Here is a 19,874-nt window from a genome sequence, read left to right as displayed (position 1 = left end):
ACATCATAATCAAAAAAAACAAACCAACTTGTATTTCTTTTACAAACCCTCTTTCTGCTATTATTTTATTTACTCACTGAGGCATTTTTTCCATGCTCAGGAACCACAGAGAGAACTGACAGAAAATTACAATGGTTAAGAGAGAGAATCTACAGAAACAGAAGAGAAAAATGAATAGATAATCTGTTTGCAAACATTTCTAAATAGAGAAGAGCAGGCTTCCAGCAATCCATCTTTTAGCTTTCAAAAGAGTCTGGAAGTTAGTTCCTTCAATCAGAGGAAAGGCAGAGCTCAAAACACATAACAATAACTATCAGCATAATGCCCAGATGGCTCCTTTGAGTTTAAGCAGTCCACATATACATCACAATATTTGTTAAAGAGTTGATTACCCTAAGTCTCAGAAGAGAGAGTTGAGAGTACTGTGATTAAAAGGCACATTACTTACTAGGGCCTCTCTCCTCCTCCTCTGTTGGTGGCTCCTTCTCTTGCTTGGGTGGACCTCTGATTTTGTGTACCAAGGCACACAGTTTTCCTGCCCAGGTAGTGTCCTCCTCCTCCTCCTCTTCTTCTTCCCAGGGAACCCCTAGCAAGCCAAAGACAAAGTGCAATCACAAACAGTACAAGTATTAGAACGTAAAGATGCTGCTGCTTATCTTCTGGAGCTTTCTAAAAGGACCCCAGGCGGCTGCCCATGAATATTTACCTATATTATGCCTTTTGGGAAATTTTTAAAAGATGACTTCCTATGTACCAGAACATCAAGTAATTTTAATCCTAGGATTTTACTTTTACTAACCTGAACTTTAAAAGGATTCTAGAATCTCTAAAAAGAAAGAGTTTAACGTTGCATTATTTTAAGTGAAAAGCTCAGCTAATTACCCACAGATTACCCAATCTACCCCTGTACACACAGCACAAATGTTGAGAGCCACTTAAAACCAGCAGCTGTGTGTCAAGATAGGGATCACTGGCTTAAAATCCTGAAGGGCAGAAGTTTCTGCCTCCCTGACCATGTACACTGTAATAGCTAAATAGAGATCAGAATCTGGACTCCTGGAGAGCAGAGTTCCAACTATATCACTGTCGTAAACTGGGTGAGGGGTATGTGATGATCTGTTATTTTCCTTCTTTTTCTAGAGACCCTGTTCCCTCTGAATTTCCAGAAAGTCTTCTCCAGGTAGAAAGAATGTCAGGGATACATTCTGCTAGGGTTACCTCCTATATTTTCTCTGACCCACACAGTCTGGATAGAATCACTTCTTGACAACTGATATTGCAATTCAAAATCAAGAATGACTCCACCTGCCTCACCCTGGGTTTTCTAAGGAAGGAATGGGGAGCAGACTCTCTTGGCTCCAGCCTCTCAGCAACTCACCACAGTGAGCAAGGAGGTCCTCATGGAAGTCGTACAGTTCCTCCCGGATCTCCTCTGGGCAGGGGCAGTTCTCTCCCAGTTGAAAGTTAAGAAGCATGTTGATCTTTGAGGATGAGAATGAAAGGCTAATTGGTTCTCAGTATTTGTCAAGGGAACTCAGATCCTGCTTTAGACACCTAATGCTCTGTGTAAATTTTATTTTTAGTGAAAAGGGTCAATATGCAAAAGTAACTTTCATTTTCGCTAACTGTAAAAGTAATTCATTAGTTGCATAAAATTCAGAGAATAAAGAAAAAAAATATACTGGATCAATTTTACCACTGATAGTGTTTTAGTTAACATCTTCAGACCGATTGGGACTACACTCTAGATATACATTTTTAAAACTATATTTTCCACTTACTATAAATTATGTTTATTAATTTGAATATTTTTAACCTCACTTTTAAAAAGTTTATCATTTATTGGAACATTTGCATATTCAAATAAATTTTAATCAAAACTAATATTTTTCACATGAAGTAGTATCAAAAATCAGCCACAAATTACAAAATAAAATCTTGAAGTAGTAGATGAAGATTAAGAAATTTGGGTTTATTATTATCTTCTAATACATCCCCTACACCAGTTTTAATTTCCCCGTAGGCACAAAAAGTAAAAATGATTTATTAACCTGATTTTTTAATAGGTGCATTACATTTCATTCTATTGATGAATAATAATTTGTATAAAATTTATTCTGTTATGATATGAGGAAGTGTCTATTTTTTGTACTTATTATTAAAAGTTGCTTTGAACTTCATTTTATATAATTTTGCTTGTATATAATAATTTTCTTAGGATAAACTCCTAGAAGAAAAATGATTAGAGCAAGTTTGTATATTTTAATGGCCTTTGATATAAACATGAGCCAAATTGCTCTCCAGAAAGCTCCCAACAATTTGTATTATTACCAAATTTATACAAGAGTATTACTTTGCCATATCCATTATAGTAAAACATTTTCAAGTCTTTACCAATTTAATGGTTGAAAAATATCATATACCTGTGTCTTAATTTGCATTTAATTGGTGAGGCTGAACTTTGTTTGCTCACACACAAAGACAGATTTATTTCATATTTTATAAATTTTCTGTGTTCTTCCTCCATTTTCTATTGGGTAATTATCTTTTTAAAAATTAGTTGGCGAGTTCTTAGTTCTTTGCAATATATATTCCAAATATATTTGTCATTTTTAATAAACTCCTAATTTTGTTCATAGGGCTTTTGTTTTTGATACATAGGTTTATGTTTGCAATCACCTTAGCATTTTTTTCCTTTATAGTAAGTACCCCCTCACCCCCAAACCCTCAGGTATTCCTAAATACTTTTGTGTCCCTCTGACAGTTTTGTGAAGTCCAGATTAATGTTTTTACATAAATAGAACAAGACATGCAGGATTACAGAGAAATAATGATATTAAAATCCACTTATCAAAAACTCAGGAAACATATCTGTGATATAGTAATACATGTCCTTTATTAACTCAGATGGCTACTTAGTAGCCACTCTTCTGTGATCTTGAAGCAATGATGAATGTAAATCACATTTCTCAATATTATAATCACTGTATGTCACACGTAAAGATGTGCCATTACTATTGGTGATAAAGTTAGATACTTGTTTTGCTGCCCTACATTAATAATGAAAAGCAACGCTATCTGAGATTAGTGGCAAACTGCTATTCATTTCCTGCCCAGGTTCTTGGACTTGGGCTTTCTTCCCACAGGTTCACAGTACAGGTCAGTGAACATTTAGAGGGACTGTAGAAATAACTGGAGTCAATACTGTCCATTTTACTGGTTTTGGTCACTATAACCCCCAAACCAGGCAAAGGAGTATATTCTCTGTTATGTATTTCCAGGTTGGAAAAAGTTTACAACCTCCTATTAAATCATAAGCTTTATTGAACAGGAAGAATGTTACTTAAACTTTACTTCTACTATAACCATTTCTTTTGAAGTAGGTAGAAGTATTGTCTGTAATAAAATAGTGTCCAGTAAATAGGTTGGAAAAGTCATTTTTGTGGTTTTCCCAAGATGCTAAATTACTGAAATTATATCAACAAAATATACACGTAAATCATTTATTAAATAAATATAAGATCTGAAGGTGGCTTCAGAGTCAGAAAAGTTATTTCTTTACTGAAAGACCTTTCATTTGGTGGAACACTTAGGACACTGGGATGCATCTGCCTGCAGGGCATAAAACTGAAAGCTGGAAAACTGGACAGAGCAGAACTTTCTGCTGCAGGTCATGGCCTCTGATGAAGTCCTTTTGGAAGCGAAAGACCAGCTGACTATGCCCAGTTAATTTGCCAACAACCGTGGGACTAATCTTAGTTTTATCTTCTTTTGCACTTAGCTATATCCCTCAAGGATGTGTTCTTCATCACCCTGAAAACTCTCTGGATATAGGGAGTAAAACCCATGTGAGGGGAAGGGAGGGGTTAGAAATGATGGTGGAATGTGATGGACATTATTGTCCAAAGTACATGTAAGAAGATACGAATTGGTGGAATATACTTTGTATACAACCAGAAGTATGAAAAATTGTGCTCTATATATGTAATAAGAATTGTAATGCATTCCACTGTCGCATATAAATAAAAAATTAAATGAATTTTAAAACCCCTCCATTTTTTCTGAGTGAAATTATATCATTTTCTGATAAATGGATGAAACTGGCAAACACTGTAAGTGAAATAAGCCAGACTCAGAAAATCAAGGGTTGAATGTTTTTGCTCACATGTGGAAGATAGAGAGAAAAAAGGAATAAAAATGGGGATCTTGCAAAAGTAGAAGGGAGATCAATAGAGTAGAAATAGGGGATTCAAGGGGAGGAAAATGAAGTTGACCAAATTATGTTATGTGCCTACATGAGTATATCACAATGCATTCCATTTTTATGACTATAATGTACCAAATTAAAAATAAATCAATAAATAGAAGGAAGACCAATAGAGTAGAGGAAGGAGAGCAGGAGAAGAAAGGGAGGGAGGTAAAGGGGAAGTACTAGAGACCAAAATGGAGTACACTATGTTAGAGGCATTTATGAATTTTTCAAAATGAACCCCAGTTATGTATAACTATAATGCACTAATACAAACATTTTAAAAACCCTGTTTTCTCACAACAAAGGTTGTGAGATAACATTCCCATTTTAAAAATTCTAATTTCCATGCATCCTATTTTCCAAGTGATTCTGTACTACTAACCTCTGAAATTGATCTAAATCCTCCATAACCTTCAATAGCATTAAATGCATCTTACACTGAGAACACACTGGGCAGGTGCCCTCTAGAAGTACTCAAGGTGGGCTGCAGATGAGACAGCTGAAGTTCATAGCAGCGTGCTTCTTTTATTCTATTCCAAAACCAGCAGTATCAGCATTACCTTAAAGCTAGCTAAAAATGCAAAGTCCTGAGCCTCATTCTATAACTACCAATTAGAGACCCTAGAAGCAGGACCAGAAAATCTTTTTTTATTAATCTCTTTAGGTGATTTTATTCAAGAACTGCTGGTCTAATAATTAACCCATTATGTCTCATCAGTCCATAAAAACTTACATTGAGCAATAAATGTACTATCTGTGGTAAATTTGAAATAAACATGTTCTTTTAGTTTTATTCTTTTTGAGAAAAGTAGTCAGCAAACGATTAGTGATATTTAGTAATATTATTAATGATCCCATGAGTAATAAATTTTATAACATGTTCTTCATTTATGATTTCCAGCCTATTTTAATGCAACTGTGCTTATTGTATTGAAATAGTTGCAGAATTGCAAACGTGGGCTCTTGATGAGTTAAGGAAGAGTTTGAGTTATAGATCTGAAATGATTTCTCAGAGGACTGTTTAGAAGAAAGTGAGGGGGCAGGTGATGGAGTCCCTGTGGAGGGCAGACAGGTCTGGAGGCAGAATGGGGAAAGGAAGGGTGGGAGCCACCACTGTCCTTCCAGGAGCCAGGACCATGAGGAATGTTGGGTGGATGGCCGTGATGCTGCCTGGGTCAAAGAGATGCAAGAAAAATGTGAACTCACTTACTGGGATGTGACTGAGGGTCACAAAACAAGGCAAGAGACAAATGCAAACATCTCTGATCCTAAAGCCAATGGCAGCTCAAGTAATACTAAGCAATCTAAATGAATGATCTCATAGGCTCCTCACAAGAACCCTGGGAGGTATGAACATTACTCACACACTGCAGCTAAAGAAACTGGGACAGAGATCATGTGACTAAGACCACACAGTGAGTGTCCCAGCAGCCAGAATGGGAGCTCTGTAGCCTCAAGTTAATGCCAGAGCTGTAACCACCAGATCATCTGTCCTACCATTATTCACAAATACACAAAAGCACCAGGATTTGCCCAGTGACATGAGGAACATCCACATGGCTGCCAGTCTAAAAGCAGCCTGCAAGGTTCATAAAGTCTTCAAGAGTGCTTCTTGGGAGGTAATAGGAAAAACCACACATGGGTGCATTTGGCACAGCATAATGATCTGTCCAATCAACCCCAAGAATTTCTTCCTTTTGGGTCCAGCATAGGGATGGTAAGCTTTGCCTTCTCTACAGCATGACCAGTACCATTCAAATGAATTTTTAAAGTCAAGATATATGGTTAATTTTTAAATCAATATAAATATCTATGTTCTGCAAAGCAGATTAGGTAAGTAATTGGATGAGGTTGTAGTTGTGCCATTAATATAAAATAGTGGTAATTATATTGACAACAACTTACGAATAGGCTGCTTATTAAATACATATAATATCCTTAGATTTGTCAGACATAGTACACTAATTTCTTCACTGAAGGATCTATGTTCTCCTTTGGACACTTAGAGAGCTGTGGCCAACCAACCTGCAGGTATCAGAGCTCTGCTGAGCAGGAGGATAAATGGAAATGATTGTTTTACAAGATGTCTCTCCTTCACTTAGAAGCTTCTCACTGGGGTTTTTGTTCTTCTCAAAGAAGCCTTCCCATCTGGGTAAGGCTGAGCACAGGTGGGGTACTGCAGAGAACAAATATGACACATGGCAGATGATGATTCACGTCCTGTATCTGGTTCTCCAGACTTCGTGGGGCTTAGCAAGGCATAGCCCACTGGGCAAGAGTGTTTGGACACGTAAGATGAGGAAGACTGCAACCGCTCTCATAAGTTGGGGCCCATTAGCCATGTTCTGTTGGTCTCTGAAAGAGGGGTAGTAACTTCTGGAAGCCTGGCAGAGGGGCTGCTGCCATAGGGGCTCCTTTAATCTTCCACAGAGGAAGCTTTGAGGCTACCCCAGACACCTTAAAGGATTTGTGGGCCCTGCTCTGTGGGTGCTAAGTTTTCTCATGGGACCTGGAAGTGACTCAGGAGGGGATGCTCACCTGCTCCTGTGGGGGTGAGCGGAACTCCTTGGTCTTCCGGGCGGTCAGGGCAGCAGACATGTTCAGGGCCTGCATGAGCTCATCATAGCGGAACTTCTGATTGACTTGCAGCTTGGAGACATAAATGTCACCAAATGCCACGATGGCCTCTACTCGGTGCTGCAGCTCACAATCGCAGAGATAGCTGAGAAGCTCACACATCTGTAACAAAAGCATTAAGTGTACACGTTTGTGTAGTAAGTAGCACTCTAAGTACACCCCTGGACCTGCCAGCATCTCCATTTTACAAATGTTAACACTGAGTCCTAGATAATTGAAATCAGCTGTTCAATGGCACATAGTAAACATAAAGTTATATTGCTTGAATCCAAGCTAGTCTGCATTCAGAGAACAACTGTTCCCCCATGAAGGCCAGGGAACAAGAGGAAAATGAGCTCACTGGAGACAGTAAATCTGCCTGTGAAGAAAACGAACAGCTTTCTAAGAAAATGTTTTCCCAGGAAACTCGGTACAGAAGCCAATACCAAAATGCTCATGTGAGCACTGCCTTCGTTTCTGCTGACTTCCTGGAGGAAGGAAAATTGAGATGTCTATCCCTCACCCTTCTTTCACTGTTGTGATATACACTGTTTTGTTGTGACTAGTGCTTCTGGATTGTTATTATGATAATCTTATCTCTATGTAAAATATATTTTTTTTAAGATAAAAAAGTTAAAGCTGGGTGTGAGACAACTACAGAGAATTGGGGGAAATCATTAAATATCTGCTGGGTATGATGGTGCATGTCTAATACCAGTGGCTTGGGAGGCTGAGGCAGGAGGATCATAAGTTCAAGCTTAGCTTTAGTAACTTAGTGAGACCCTGTCTCAAAATAAAAAATAAAAAGGACTGGGGATATGGCTTACTGGCTAAGTGCCCCTGCGTCCAATCTCTAGTGAAAAAAAAATATTGAAACATTTTGCACTCAATTAAGGCCATGCATGATGGTGATACATTCTGAAAAATTTAGCATTAGATGATTTTGTCATTGTAAGCACATAATAGGGTATGTTTACACAAACCAAGATGTGAACGGCATAGCTCAGTGATGTAATCTTACAGGACCACCATCATGTGTGTGGTCCATCACCGACTGAAATGTCATTGGGAAGCATAAGACTACCTCTAAGTTCAGGTTTACTTTAAAAACTCCTAAACTGGAAGCTATAGTTGTTGTATTCCAGGTGTCATCTATGACAAAGGACTCCATGTGCTAGGCAGGGGACTCACATTAAAAGAAGTCTTGGTCCTATATCAGAATAGCACATTCATGTTTTAAAAATGCTTATGGTATAGGTGTATATAATTTTATATACATAATTTTTCTATACTCAATGTTTTGGGCTACCTATCAATCCCACTGAATACAGATATGAGAGCTTCTATAGATTATTATAATACTGTTTATGGTAAAACATAGTACATATTGTGTTTTATAAAAATGTATCCTAATATTATATTTGGTAATAATCTTTCACATTTTACAAATAAGCAGCTAAGGCTGCTTCTGGCCACTGACTTGGCAAGTTCTCATAACCAGTAAGCTGGTTGTGCATGCCCAATACCAGTGGCTTGGGAGGCTGAGGCAGGAGGATCACAAGTTCAAGGTTGGCCTCAGTAACTTAGGGAGACCCTGTCTCAAAATAAAAAATAAAAAGGACTAGGGATGTGTCTTAGTGGTTAAGTGCCCCCGAGTTCAATTTCTAGTACAAAAAAAAAAAAAAAGAGAGAGAAAAAAATCTATGGCACATAGTAATCATAAAGTTATTGCTTGAATCCAAGCCAGTCTGCATTCAGAGAACAACTGTTCCCCACTAAGGCCAGGGAACAAGAGGAAAAAAAGCTGAATGAAAGAACTTAATCTTAACAATAGTTGATGCAAGCTTCTCCGTAGTGGCATAGGCTGAGCCTACTTGATTCATCTCCCTTTCTCTTTTCTCTGTGCCTGTAATACAAAAGTTATCAGTACATAACTGATGCTAGCTTATGCAGGGAAAAGTGTTTTAGGCAGTGTCAAAGGCTTCCAGGCAGTGCAGGGAGTGGCTCTAGGAGCATGACTGCCCTCGGCTTGGATGGAAGTTATGTGAATGCTGCAGTCATAGGACCACACCAATCTGCAAGAACATGGCATCTACTAAGAGCAGGTGACCGGTGCAATCTCCCTGTGAGCCAGTTCCTTGAGGTTACTCCAAGCCAAAGGCTTGACTCCCTCTCTAGGCAGCCATCTCACAAATGAGCACTTGGATCCCAGAGGTAAAAGATAAGGGCAAACTTATCACTATTAGCAGAAAACATTTCTAAAACATCTGCCTTATTGACCAAGTCAGCATTTTCTTTTGGCATGGGGAGACATGAGGACTATATTCCACGTCAGAAACAAGCATTGCCCACAACCTCCAGGTCTTTGAGTGTAGATGCAGGACTCTTTCAGCAGTGGGTTGATGCCCATGCCCATTGTCCCTCCTAACAGCCCGGCTGTGCTCTCTCCCACCCAGGCCCTTTCCAACACACAGGAGCTTTGTTGTTCAGAGTTACCTGCAGCTTGACGGACTCTGGCAATCGGGTCTGCAGCAGGCCTTTGATTGGAGGCTCCTTGCTGGTCTTCTCCCCAGCCTCCACTGCCTTCTCTTCCACCTGGGTCACTTCCTCCTTTTCTGCTCCCTCTTCTGACTCTCCACTGTGCTCCCCAAACACAGAGGGATCAATCAGGAGGAGAATCTGACGGACATCATCATCATCAAACACGCCCATGACCAACAGGGTTCCAATGAGCTTCAGCACAGGCACAAACTGGAACTCCACAGAACCCCCCACAGGGTCTCGGATGTGGGCTCCACTGCAGTGCACCGCCTCGGTTAGCATACTCAGTGCCTTCGTCTTGAGAATCTCCAGGGGAATCTCGGGGCTCTGCTTCTGGTGCTCCTCACTGGTTACCACGAAACAAGGGGTGGAGAACCTGAAGCCTGGCTTGAGGCATGTCCGCAGGCCTACCCCTGGCAGTCCGTGCCTCTTGGACTCATCTGGGTATAGGCGGATGTTCCTGGTGGTGCTGGTGATGGGGATTATGTATTCATTCTTCATCATCAGTTTCCTCTCCTTAGCATTAGCCAGGTGGATGCTAATGAGCAGGTCATAGAATCCGGATCGAAGGAGGCCAGGGAGGTACTTGTTGTCAATGGTATAGAAGAGCTGCGAGAGGTCCACGTGGCTGCACAGGGCATAGGCTACCCGGCTATTTCCCAGGGCACACACGGCGCTGTACAGCCTCAGTGTGTGGTAATGGAATTGCATCAGGTCCTCCTGCTCACAGAGCTCCAGGATGTCCACACACCTGAGGATATACAAGCAATCAACCACCTCATGGCAAGAAGAATGCGCCAGAATCCAGCAGTCTCACTGTCTGAATGCCCAGGGCTTTAACTAGCCTCACAAAGGCAGAGGGGTAGAGGATGTGGGAGTCTCTGCCATGTTTCCTTTAATTGGTTATCAAGCCTCTCTTGGCTTCAGTCCACATCCTAACCCCCACCAATCCACCATATCTAACTATGAGGCTCTCAAAAAACCTACAAAACATGACACTGGTTTGCCAAATATGCAAGTTTCCCTCATTAGGGAAAACCCCAAAGCCCCAAGCACAAAAACATTTAGGTACATGACAAGCTAACTTGCTCCTCTTATTTGTAGGTTCAAGTGGATCCTCCATTTCCTGATATAAAATCCCCTCAGATGTGTACCTGGAGTCCTCTGTCAATGTATCTACATCTTATGTACAACCTTCACTCTACCTTCCCCTAAAAACAAACTCACCTGCACTCTCATCCAGAGAGGAAACACTTTCTAAATTTCTTTTCTTATGACAAGTTGTCATAAGCCAGTTCAATTTTCCCTTCCCAACTTTAGAAGTCTATTTTTTTTTAATCTGTGTTTGTGAGTTGAGGTCTTTGGTTCTGATATCTGCTTAGATCTTAATTTTGTCTTCATCTTCATCATGGAATGGGGGACCCTTGAAATTGGCTTGCTTGGCTGGGCATCTCTTCTGCTTCCCTGAACTTGCCTACCCTGCTGCTACCCATGACCCAAGGACATATCTAACTGGGAAATATGCAGGCAGCAATGCTGCCACTCTCTCCATATTATTCTGCTTTTTAGGCAGACATCAAGGGATAACAACATTCACAATAAGACTTATTTAATTCTCACTATGTCTAGAAACTATACTAGATTTTATCTATGCCATCTCATTCTTTTCCCTCCCAGCAATACTTTGGGTGGACTCTTCTCTCACAGCATGGCTGAGGAGACTGAGGCCATGAGTGCATGAGGTGACACACCCAAGGACACACAGTCAGAGAGCTGACAGGCTGGGATTGAACCCAGGCCACAATCTATGAGAGCCTTTTAACAAGGGAACACCAGCAGCCTGATTCATGATTCTCTAAGTCAAGCCAGGCATGCCTCATTCTTGTTTCAGGGTCATTTGGTTTTAATGACAGGCATAGAAATGTTCCCTGATTCGAGGCACTAGAAGCTGCACTAAAGCCTCTGTAGCAGGCACATCAGTGCATTTCCTGCTGTTTCTAAATGAATAATGGAAGTGGGGGAGTAAAGAATAGACGCTGAGGCACTGGGGAAATCAATAATCATCTTGGAGCTGAGCAGAGTCCAGTGAGAATGCTTGGCGTGCCCTTCCTTTGTGGGCCCCTCTAGTACCTGTTCTCCTCAGGGATGTGGAGTGCCATCATCTGCAGGGGCTCCAGGCACTGCACCACCCAGCCATGGCGCTCGCTCACCCGCTCTGTCTCTACTTTCAGGAAGCTGTTTGGCATACGACTCCAGAGCACGGGCTGGATGGTTTGGACATCCAGCCGAGGTGGACACTGTGGGACTGGATTCTTCTCTTCACTCTTAAATATGGCCGCAGACAAGGGCATTGCATTCTGGGACAAGGTGAAGAGACATCAGAGAAGAAAATACACATGCAATATGGAGCATCTCAGTTGCTGGATCATACACCTGGCCCATGATAACCAATATGGTGAGTGTAAATTAGACATTTGTGTCCAGGGGACCTCTCAGGGCTTCACCAGCATTAATTAAGACCTTGCACAATGGGTTCTATAAGCATTAATTAATCCTTTCAACACCCAGAAGAGGTAAGAGAAGGAGAAAATGAGAATGCATGTTCTGTCATCTGAATTTCACAGGCCAACATTAGGGCCTGGGGGAGGGGCCTGAAGAAGGAGGGGGGGACACAAATGAGAAGTGAGAGATTTCCCTCCTCATGGTCAATACTGCTTTCTCTAGTCATGGCTATTAGATGAGGGGACAGATAAATACCTTCAGCTTCCCAAGTTCAAATTGAAACAAAGAAGTGCTTGTAGGCTGCAGGAAGACTGCTGGAAATACTTTGGTATTGGGCTCCACCTGGAAACCAGAACAAATCGAGAAGTTTGCCCAGAGCTATTCCAGTCAATGCTCTCATTTTAATTTCAGATGAAAGAGGATGGTGCACAGGCTGTCATTCTCCCTGTTTGGGAATTTTCAGCGACCTGGTGTCCCTTAGTGGAAGCTGTCACTGTTCACCACCTTCAACACTCTCTCTGCTCTGGACTGAACAGACTCATAACTGCTTGCCTCATCTCTCAAGGACCTGCAGCCAGCAGCTTTTGCTCATGCTCAGGGGCAGTCAGGGGAGGAGCCACTACCTCACCACTATTTTAATAAGGAGGTCTAGAAACACTGACACCTGCTACTGGATGTTGAGTGACAAGGTGTGCTGTTCCTTGCAGGGCACAGGCACCTGGCAGCATTGTAGGTCATCACATCAGTCTAGAGATGACCACTGAGGGCGAGTGGTGACTCGGGCTTATCTCTGAAGGCAAATCCACATGGTTCAAGCAAGGCCAGGGAGGCTGTTCTGCTATTCCGACTTCGGCTAAGAGGTAGGGATTGTCTCTATGAACTAGAACCAGATTTCTCAAATACCAAATGTGTGATATCTATAACAACTTGCCATTGTAACCTTCAGCAAGTAGAGCAGCAGCTGAGAAGACTTTATCTGGATTGGGAAGATACCCATGAGTCTGTGCTAATGGGGAGAGAAATAAGTGCATGCATTCGAAGGCTTCCTACGTGGAGCTAAAGCAAACCAGTTCAGAAGCCACATCCTGAGGGAGGTGGGATGTTTTCAGGTCCCTCAGGACTAGCTCCTGAAAACTTCATGAACAACTCAGTCAACCTCCAGGCCCGTCTTCTTCCAAACCCCCAAAGGGACAAAGTACATTTAGGATATCCTGGGATAGTTTTATTTATAACATAGAGGTGGCCTCTGGCCTCAAAGGGCTCCTCTGCTGGGCAAGGAGATTCTATTCCTATGGAATGAGTAGTGAGCCTGGACTCCCAGCTGCCATGACACACCATGGACATTTTTCCTTTCGTAGTCAAGGTTCATTTTTTATCACCAGCTGATATGTTTTGTACTTATAGTAATAGACATTGTTTCTAATCATGTGTGAAGGTCAGGGCATAGGAGCTGGCCAGAATCGAAAACTAAGCCCTCTGTAAGTCCGAATCTTACAGCTGGCTCCGTCCTTAGAGGTGTGTGGCTGGCGTGGCAATCGCTGGGGGTTATCTCTTGAAGGTACATTTCAGTTCTCATTTCTCTGCTGATTGCATTAAGTGCAACAGAAAAAGGTTTTCAAATTGCACAGCACTATTTTAATAGGGAGGTCTAGAAACATTGTTTGAGGGAATCTTTCTGTCATTATTTTGGTTACTGGTCCTTTCTGAATTGAAAGCCAGTGTATCAATATTGCTGGTCTATTCCTCTTGAGATAATTGAAAAATGAAAATGGCTACAGCTGCAGAATAACAATGATCCCACTGCCAGGGACCAGATGCATGGCTGGACACGTTACTGTCTCGCCAGGAATGAGAAGGGGCTGGCTCGGTGTGAGCTTCCCCAGGGTCCCTGGCAGAGCCCCAACACTTTCCCACCTCCAGCAGCATTTCTTAGGGCAGGAGGCAAGATTGGGATCACTGAGCAGAGTAAACAAGATTTGTGTGTATAGAGTAGAGGAGGCGGGATGCCAAGGCTCAGTTCAAAGAGGACAACCGTCCAGCCTAGTATAGCCCAGGGACCATTGTGAAAGATGGGATGAAGCTGGCAGAGATCCTGTTCTTGTTTTTAACATCTCCTCAACATAGTAGGCTCTTCCCTGAGGCAGGCAGGTTGCTGCTGCTGTGAAAGCCACATTAAAAAAAATCATTGATATGTGTAGATCTCCAAAGCCCAACTAGGTTTAAAAGTTATTAGATGCTCTATAATTCTCTGTAGCTCAGGGAGGACCCTTCAGTTCAACTCATTTCAGAAGTTAATGGGAAAAAGCTAATGGATTCTGAAGGATGGTAGTAATGTATATAAGAAATTTTCTCAGGGGACTTGGGACCAGGGGACGTGGAATTGTACGAAAGTACTAGAACACTTCACTTTGGCTGCATAGCCTGGCTTCACAGATGGCTCTTTCTGGAAATGGGTTGGTGGGCCCCAGCTGCTGTACCAAGCTTGCCAAGTGTGGGTGATTCTACTCTTCAGCAGGAGGAGGAGTGGGGACTTCTGGAGGAGCAAGGTATCTGGGCCTGGGGCCAGCAGGCTGCCCTAGCCCCCAGCCAGGGTCCGTCAATCCTCTCAGTGAATGGACCTTTCATACTTTGCTGCCCATTGGCTCCATCTCTCCAACCCAAGGCCAGATGGCTGGCTGTTGAGAGGCTGTAACCTGTGTCTGATTGAAGAATCAGGATTTCTATTCATCGTATAAGAGGGTATTTTGATCCGCTGGTGACCCTGGAAGACTGTTGGCTTCCTTAAACACTGCATGTAACTCTCCTGCTCAGAAACCTTCAATAGTTCCCCAATTACTATCTATGTCAACCTATTTCCAAATGAATTTCTCACCATTAATTATAAAAGTCCCTGGCTATTCTGTCCATTGATTCCCAAACACACCTTATGCTTCCCTATTACCATAATGCTTCTTGGGCTATTCAATTTAGAACATTTCTCTTAAAAATTAAGATTTCTTGTAATGAATACTTTCCTGACTGTTCTCAATGGGAGAAAGCTCTTCCATCTCAACCTGGAGCATCCATTGTAAGTGTTTAACATAGAAATTCAACTCTTCAACTTAGCATTTCCCATGGGAGGCTCTGTGGAACTGTAGGTTCATAGAATTTTACTAATTGTCAAAGTTAACATAATGGCTTTCTTGGTCAAATAATTTGAGAAATGCTTGGTTTGACAGATTTCCTTCTGTGATCTCTCTTAAATCTTTTGCTGTGCTGTCATTCAGTGCAAAACCTCAAGAGTAGGATGTGATAAGGAGCCTTTCCAAGAGCTCATCTGGCCATCAAGGATGAAGAGATGAGGCATTTTGTGGTTAATGACATTTAAACCTACATGTGTATCACTGAAGCTTTTCCTGCAGTTATGTGAAGGTTCACAGTCCATGAAATAGGAAAACACTTGATTTACATAAATATATTCTTAAAGGATCATGTAAGGTATTTGTAGGGAATATGAATAAGCCTTTTGCAAAGGGAACACATAGCAAATTAGTTTCCATAGGTTTCTATTTTTAGCATAGAAGTTTCTGTTTACTTTTTGAATCTTGTGCCTTGAGAGGCAAAGGTAACATAAAGGTGGAAGAGATAAATCTGTGAAACAAATGAATGACCTTTCAGAGCTCATCATTAAATAAAACATTTCTCCCCCTTATTGATCTGATATGACCAGCATAATATGATTTTATGACATGATAATAAATACTATTTTCCCTCAGTGCAAAATAGAGTTGCTTTGTGTTTATTTTCTGTCTTAAATGGATCGTGGACCACATAGTCTTATCCACTGGATGCAGTGTGATGAAGATACTGCATATGGAAAAGAAGAGGAACCCAGCCATATTGACCAGAACTGGGACAATGCTGTCACAGCTCCAGAAGCTGTCCCTACCTGGTAGCAGGTGCCGAGTTCTTTCCCATTGGCTGAGAAGGACAACATGCCCATTGCCAGATCCACGAGGCAGCCAATCTCCAGGTCCACGTTACTCCGACTTGATCTTTGGGAAGTGGCCACAATGTCCCCGCCCCAGACCATATAGCAGTTGCTGCGTTTCACACTGGGAGCCAGAGAGAGAGACGGGGGAAGGCACAGAATCTGGACTGGGTGGTTTGCAATCAAGACTCAGGAGTGATTTGCCTCACAAGCCCCCCCATGAAGGTTTAATTAATTCATTGAAGAATTAATTTATGTGTGAGCCACTCTATTTAGGGATATGGAAGTCTAGAAGGCTACCCCATTCCAAAGAGCATTCCTGACTCAGTATCTATTCACCTTTGTGAAACAGATAATGAGGATGATAGTATTCCTACTTTAGTGTTGATAGAAAACTAAGGCACAGAGAATATAACCACTTTGGGCAAATTTATAAGGGGATTGGGTGTAAGATGCAGAAATAAAAATCTGTTCAGAATCCCAGTCTGGTAAATAGGCAAAACTCTATAAGATATATGAAACTCTGCCTGTATTCTTTAGGATGGCCAGTCTGAATCTGGAAAGTCAGTCCAGTTTATCTCTGATGTCCTTCCACTTCCCACATTACCTTGACCTTCCCATCTCCCAGGCAGTTGCCTTCCTACACGACTGGATATCCACCAACTTGTTGTCCAAAATCGCTATCTACACTTAAAACAAACTATGATAACTCCAAAGCTGACTCCTTAATTGAAGGACTTCATATCCTGGGTGAGCTTTAGAGAAGATGTGTGGTGGCTGAGGTGATTCCCAGAGCCCCTCGTGATGGGCTGTAGCAAGAGGCAGTTGATTCTGTATAAGTTCATCCTGGGATACAACGTCGGAGGGACCCAGGCCCTTGAAGTAGCATGATGTGACTTTTCTCAGGTTAAATGAGAGATGAACTCTATACTTAATGCTGGAGTAGGCCCTTCAAACATGCCGAGGTCCATGTATGTGAACCAGCGTGGTTTCCTGTTGTGGTCCTCAGCAGTGTGGAGGAGGGAGACTGCATTCAGTCTTGGTGGACAGGCCTTGGAACACAGCACCCTCTGAATACAGCTTTGCCTCTCTGGACTGGTTCTCATTTGGAAAACCCAGGGTTGGATTATTTAAAGTTTTTATAGTTCAAGGATCTCCTAGGAGTGGAGATCCCCTCCATAGTCCTGAATTCCTCTCCTCCAATCTGGGATAACAGCAATGGGGCTTTTGTTCAACATGAATGCCCGAAGGCTGGGGCCAGTGCTAACTGCCTCTTCCAAAGAGTAATAGCCATCATTACATCTATAAAAGCCAAACTGCAGTCATGTTATTAATGTTTTTTTAGTGAATGAATTTCTAAATACGTTGATGGCTAATACAGAATTCAATTAATAATGTATTAAACCTGTAGGAATGTGAAGTGGTAGGATTTGGACATATTTTAAAGAGCCCAAATTAAAAATGCCCCAGAACATCTGAAAATCGATCCTGTGCCTATTGCTTATTATGTAGGACAAAGAACCAAGAATTACTGAGCACCTACCATACACTAGGTCTTGCTCTAGGAGCTAACAGGTCAAAGTTAATTGTCACAATAAATGTGGTCAGTGCCATTCATATAAATCAAGTGGTGCATCTGGTGTGGCAGAGCCAGGGAACAGGAGCAATAAACTCAAATGAGATGGGCATTTCTGCCTTTTTTTTCTTCTGGCTGAAGAACAAAAACCTAAATTGGTCAATTGTTTTCATATATTTTCCTTTCCAACTTAAGCCATATGTTGCTTTTAATATCTATTCTCTCTTAACATGATGGGCATTTAAAAATGGCAACAACAATCAGTATTTATCGAGTGCTTGAGGGGAGGCACTGCATTAAGCATTTTTCTACAAATTACTCATTTAATACTCATAACATTTTATGACTAATATTCTCACTTGATAGATGACGAGGAAATCAAAGCCCAGGAAAGTCAAGTGACCGATTCAAGGTTGCACTGCTAATAAGTACTGGGATCTAGTTTTAAATCTAGTAAGCATGTAAATTTGTTTTCAGAGCCTTCGCTCTTAACTATGTGCCCACATGGGTCCCTCAGGACAGTGACTGTGGCTACAACTGGCCCCTAGTATCATTTAAAGAACATTGACTGCAAAATGCTCCTGACTTGTAGGGGGGAAAGGCCAGTTTGAGAAACAACTTATCAAATCTCTATCTGCGGCTGTTCAGGAAAGATGCTCTCATACCTCACAAAAGTGGGAACATGATGACCATAAGATATGGTCTTATAGGCGACCTGTGGGGAACAGCTAGCCAAGGATTCTGACAACAGTACCAATGGACAGTGGAAAGGCACAAGTGTGCCTAAGACATGTTCTCCCTTAAGAGCCCTAAGGTCTATTCAGTGGTTATTACTAATAAATCTGTTAAGTCTTTTTTTATTTTTTGAGTACTGGGGATTGAACTCAGGGGCACTGAACCACTGAGCCACATTCCCAGCCCTATTTTCTGTATTTTATTTAGAGACAGTCTCACTGAATTTGCTTAGTGCCTTGCTGTTACTGAGGCTGGCTTTGAACTCAGGATCCTCCTGAGCTGCTGGGATTATAGGCGTGTACCACCGCGCCTGGCTCTTTTATATTCTTTATGTGTTTAGTCATTAAAAACTTTTGGGGTGAGCAGTTCTGAGTTTATCAATGGTTATGTCATGTGATACATCTTTTTATAATTTCTGAACTGGCTTCTCTCAAACACCCAGGGGTTTTTCTCTATTTTGTTCTGATGTTGTAGAAACTGAGGCCTGCCTGAAAGTCATGAAGAAAACTGAGAGGGACCTCAGACCACAATTACCTATCTTTATCTCTCATCCTTGGGTCATGGTTTATACGCATGATAAAATTACCCCTGGTTTTCACTAAACACCTTCTCAGTGTCAGAGCAAACCGCCCCCTCCCCAGTTTCCTTAGGGATGTTAAGTCTGCACTCCATGCTCCCCTTTTAAGGCAGGCTGGGATGCCTACTTCTTTGGGGCTTCAGGGTGGAATGGAAGGGGAAAGACTGCTGGGAGGAGGGAGTGGGGAGCCCAATGGCCAATGCTGCCTCTTGGGAACCCCCTTACCTTTCGTGGACCCGGCCTCTTTCATCCCCCAGAGTGACAGTGACTGTGCAGTTTTTGTTCAGGTCAAACTTTTCACTGTACAAGTGATAGTCTGGAGTCACCCATCCAACCCAGACGCAGGACGGGTCCTGTCCAGCGAAGATGCGAATGGCATAGTAGCACTGCTGTGCAGGGACAATAGAAAGAGGTGAGAGTCCCTCAGTGTGGGGGGAGCACTTGGCCCTCTTTTATGAAGAAGCACACACTACACTCTGGACTTGGACTGAGGGCTGAATAGAGACTCTGTTTCCTAATTTCTCTCTTTTCTGCTTGGCTTTAGCAGCACCTGGAGCAGTGAGCACTTACACTGCCACCTGTCGCCCAGAAAGACACCAGATATGAGATCAGGAGATCCTGGTGGGGGAGTCTGTGGCATCTTTTCTCAGAATGGTCAGCTCAGAACCCTAACCTTTCCTGGGCACCAGGCCGCCCTGGGCTGCAGGGCAGGATAGCACAGTCCTCAACCTCAGAGAGAGAAGAGCCAGAACATTTCTGTTCCTTTCTACTTCTGCAAGAAAGTCAAGGTATTTTTTGTTTGCTTTGGAAAGTCTTGAAAAAGAAGTGGGAAAAGAAAAAAAACTCCCCCGTCCCAAGCAACCTGCTTTGTGTGGCATCATGCCCAACCACAGACAGTGCTGGAAAGGACAGTGGCTCTTGGTGAGGGTCATGCCATCTGTGAGGCCATCATCACTAGAGCATAGAGGAAGGGGATGACTTCTTCGTGTTCTTTGGGAGACTGAGCAGATTTATGCTTAATCCAGTAACTTTTACTTATAGTCTGTCAAATTTTCCTGACCGGGAGGAAAAAGGGCCAGCCAGAACAACCTAGGCTTGAATTTTT

The 19,874-nt window shown here is 42.1% G+C and overlaps 1 protein-coding gene across 1 annotated transcript in view; it reads right to left on the bottom strand.

Annotated features, from left to right (window-relative positions):
• The window catches only part of RYR3 (ryanodine receptor 3), a 518,939-nt gene that overhangs the window by 175,097 nt on the left and 323,968 nt on the right, over nt 1-19,874 (bottom strand). The window contains exons 30-37 of the mRNA XM_081292880.1: nt 18,995-19,158; nt 15,840-16,005; nt 12,167-12,253; nt 11,540-11,766; nt 9,365-10,160; nt 6,791-6,991; nt 1,379-1,481; nt 449-586 (exon numbers count right to left, since the gene is read on the bottom strand). Of these exons, the coding sequence (XP_081149006.1) occupies nt 449-586; nt 1,379-1,481; nt 6,791-6,991; nt 9,365-10,160; nt 11,540-11,766; nt 12,167-12,253; nt 15,840-16,005; nt 18,995-19,158 (1,882 nt within the window). The remainder of the gene's footprint in view (nt 1-448; nt 587-1,378; nt 1,482-6,790; nt 6,992-9,364; nt 10,161-11,539; nt 11,767-12,166; nt 12,254-15,839; nt 16,006-18,994; nt 19,159-19,874) is intronic.

The sequence above is a fragment of the Spermophilus citellus genome (assembly GCF_964194105.1).
Source record: "Spermophilus citellus genome assembly, chromosome: 4".
Taxonomy (NCBI): Eukaryota; Metazoa; Chordata; class Mammalia; order Rodentia; family Sciuridae; genus Spermophilus; species Spermophilus citellus.
Note: the sequence above shows the minus strand (reverse complement) of the source record. Positions and strands in the feature narration are given on the sequence as shown.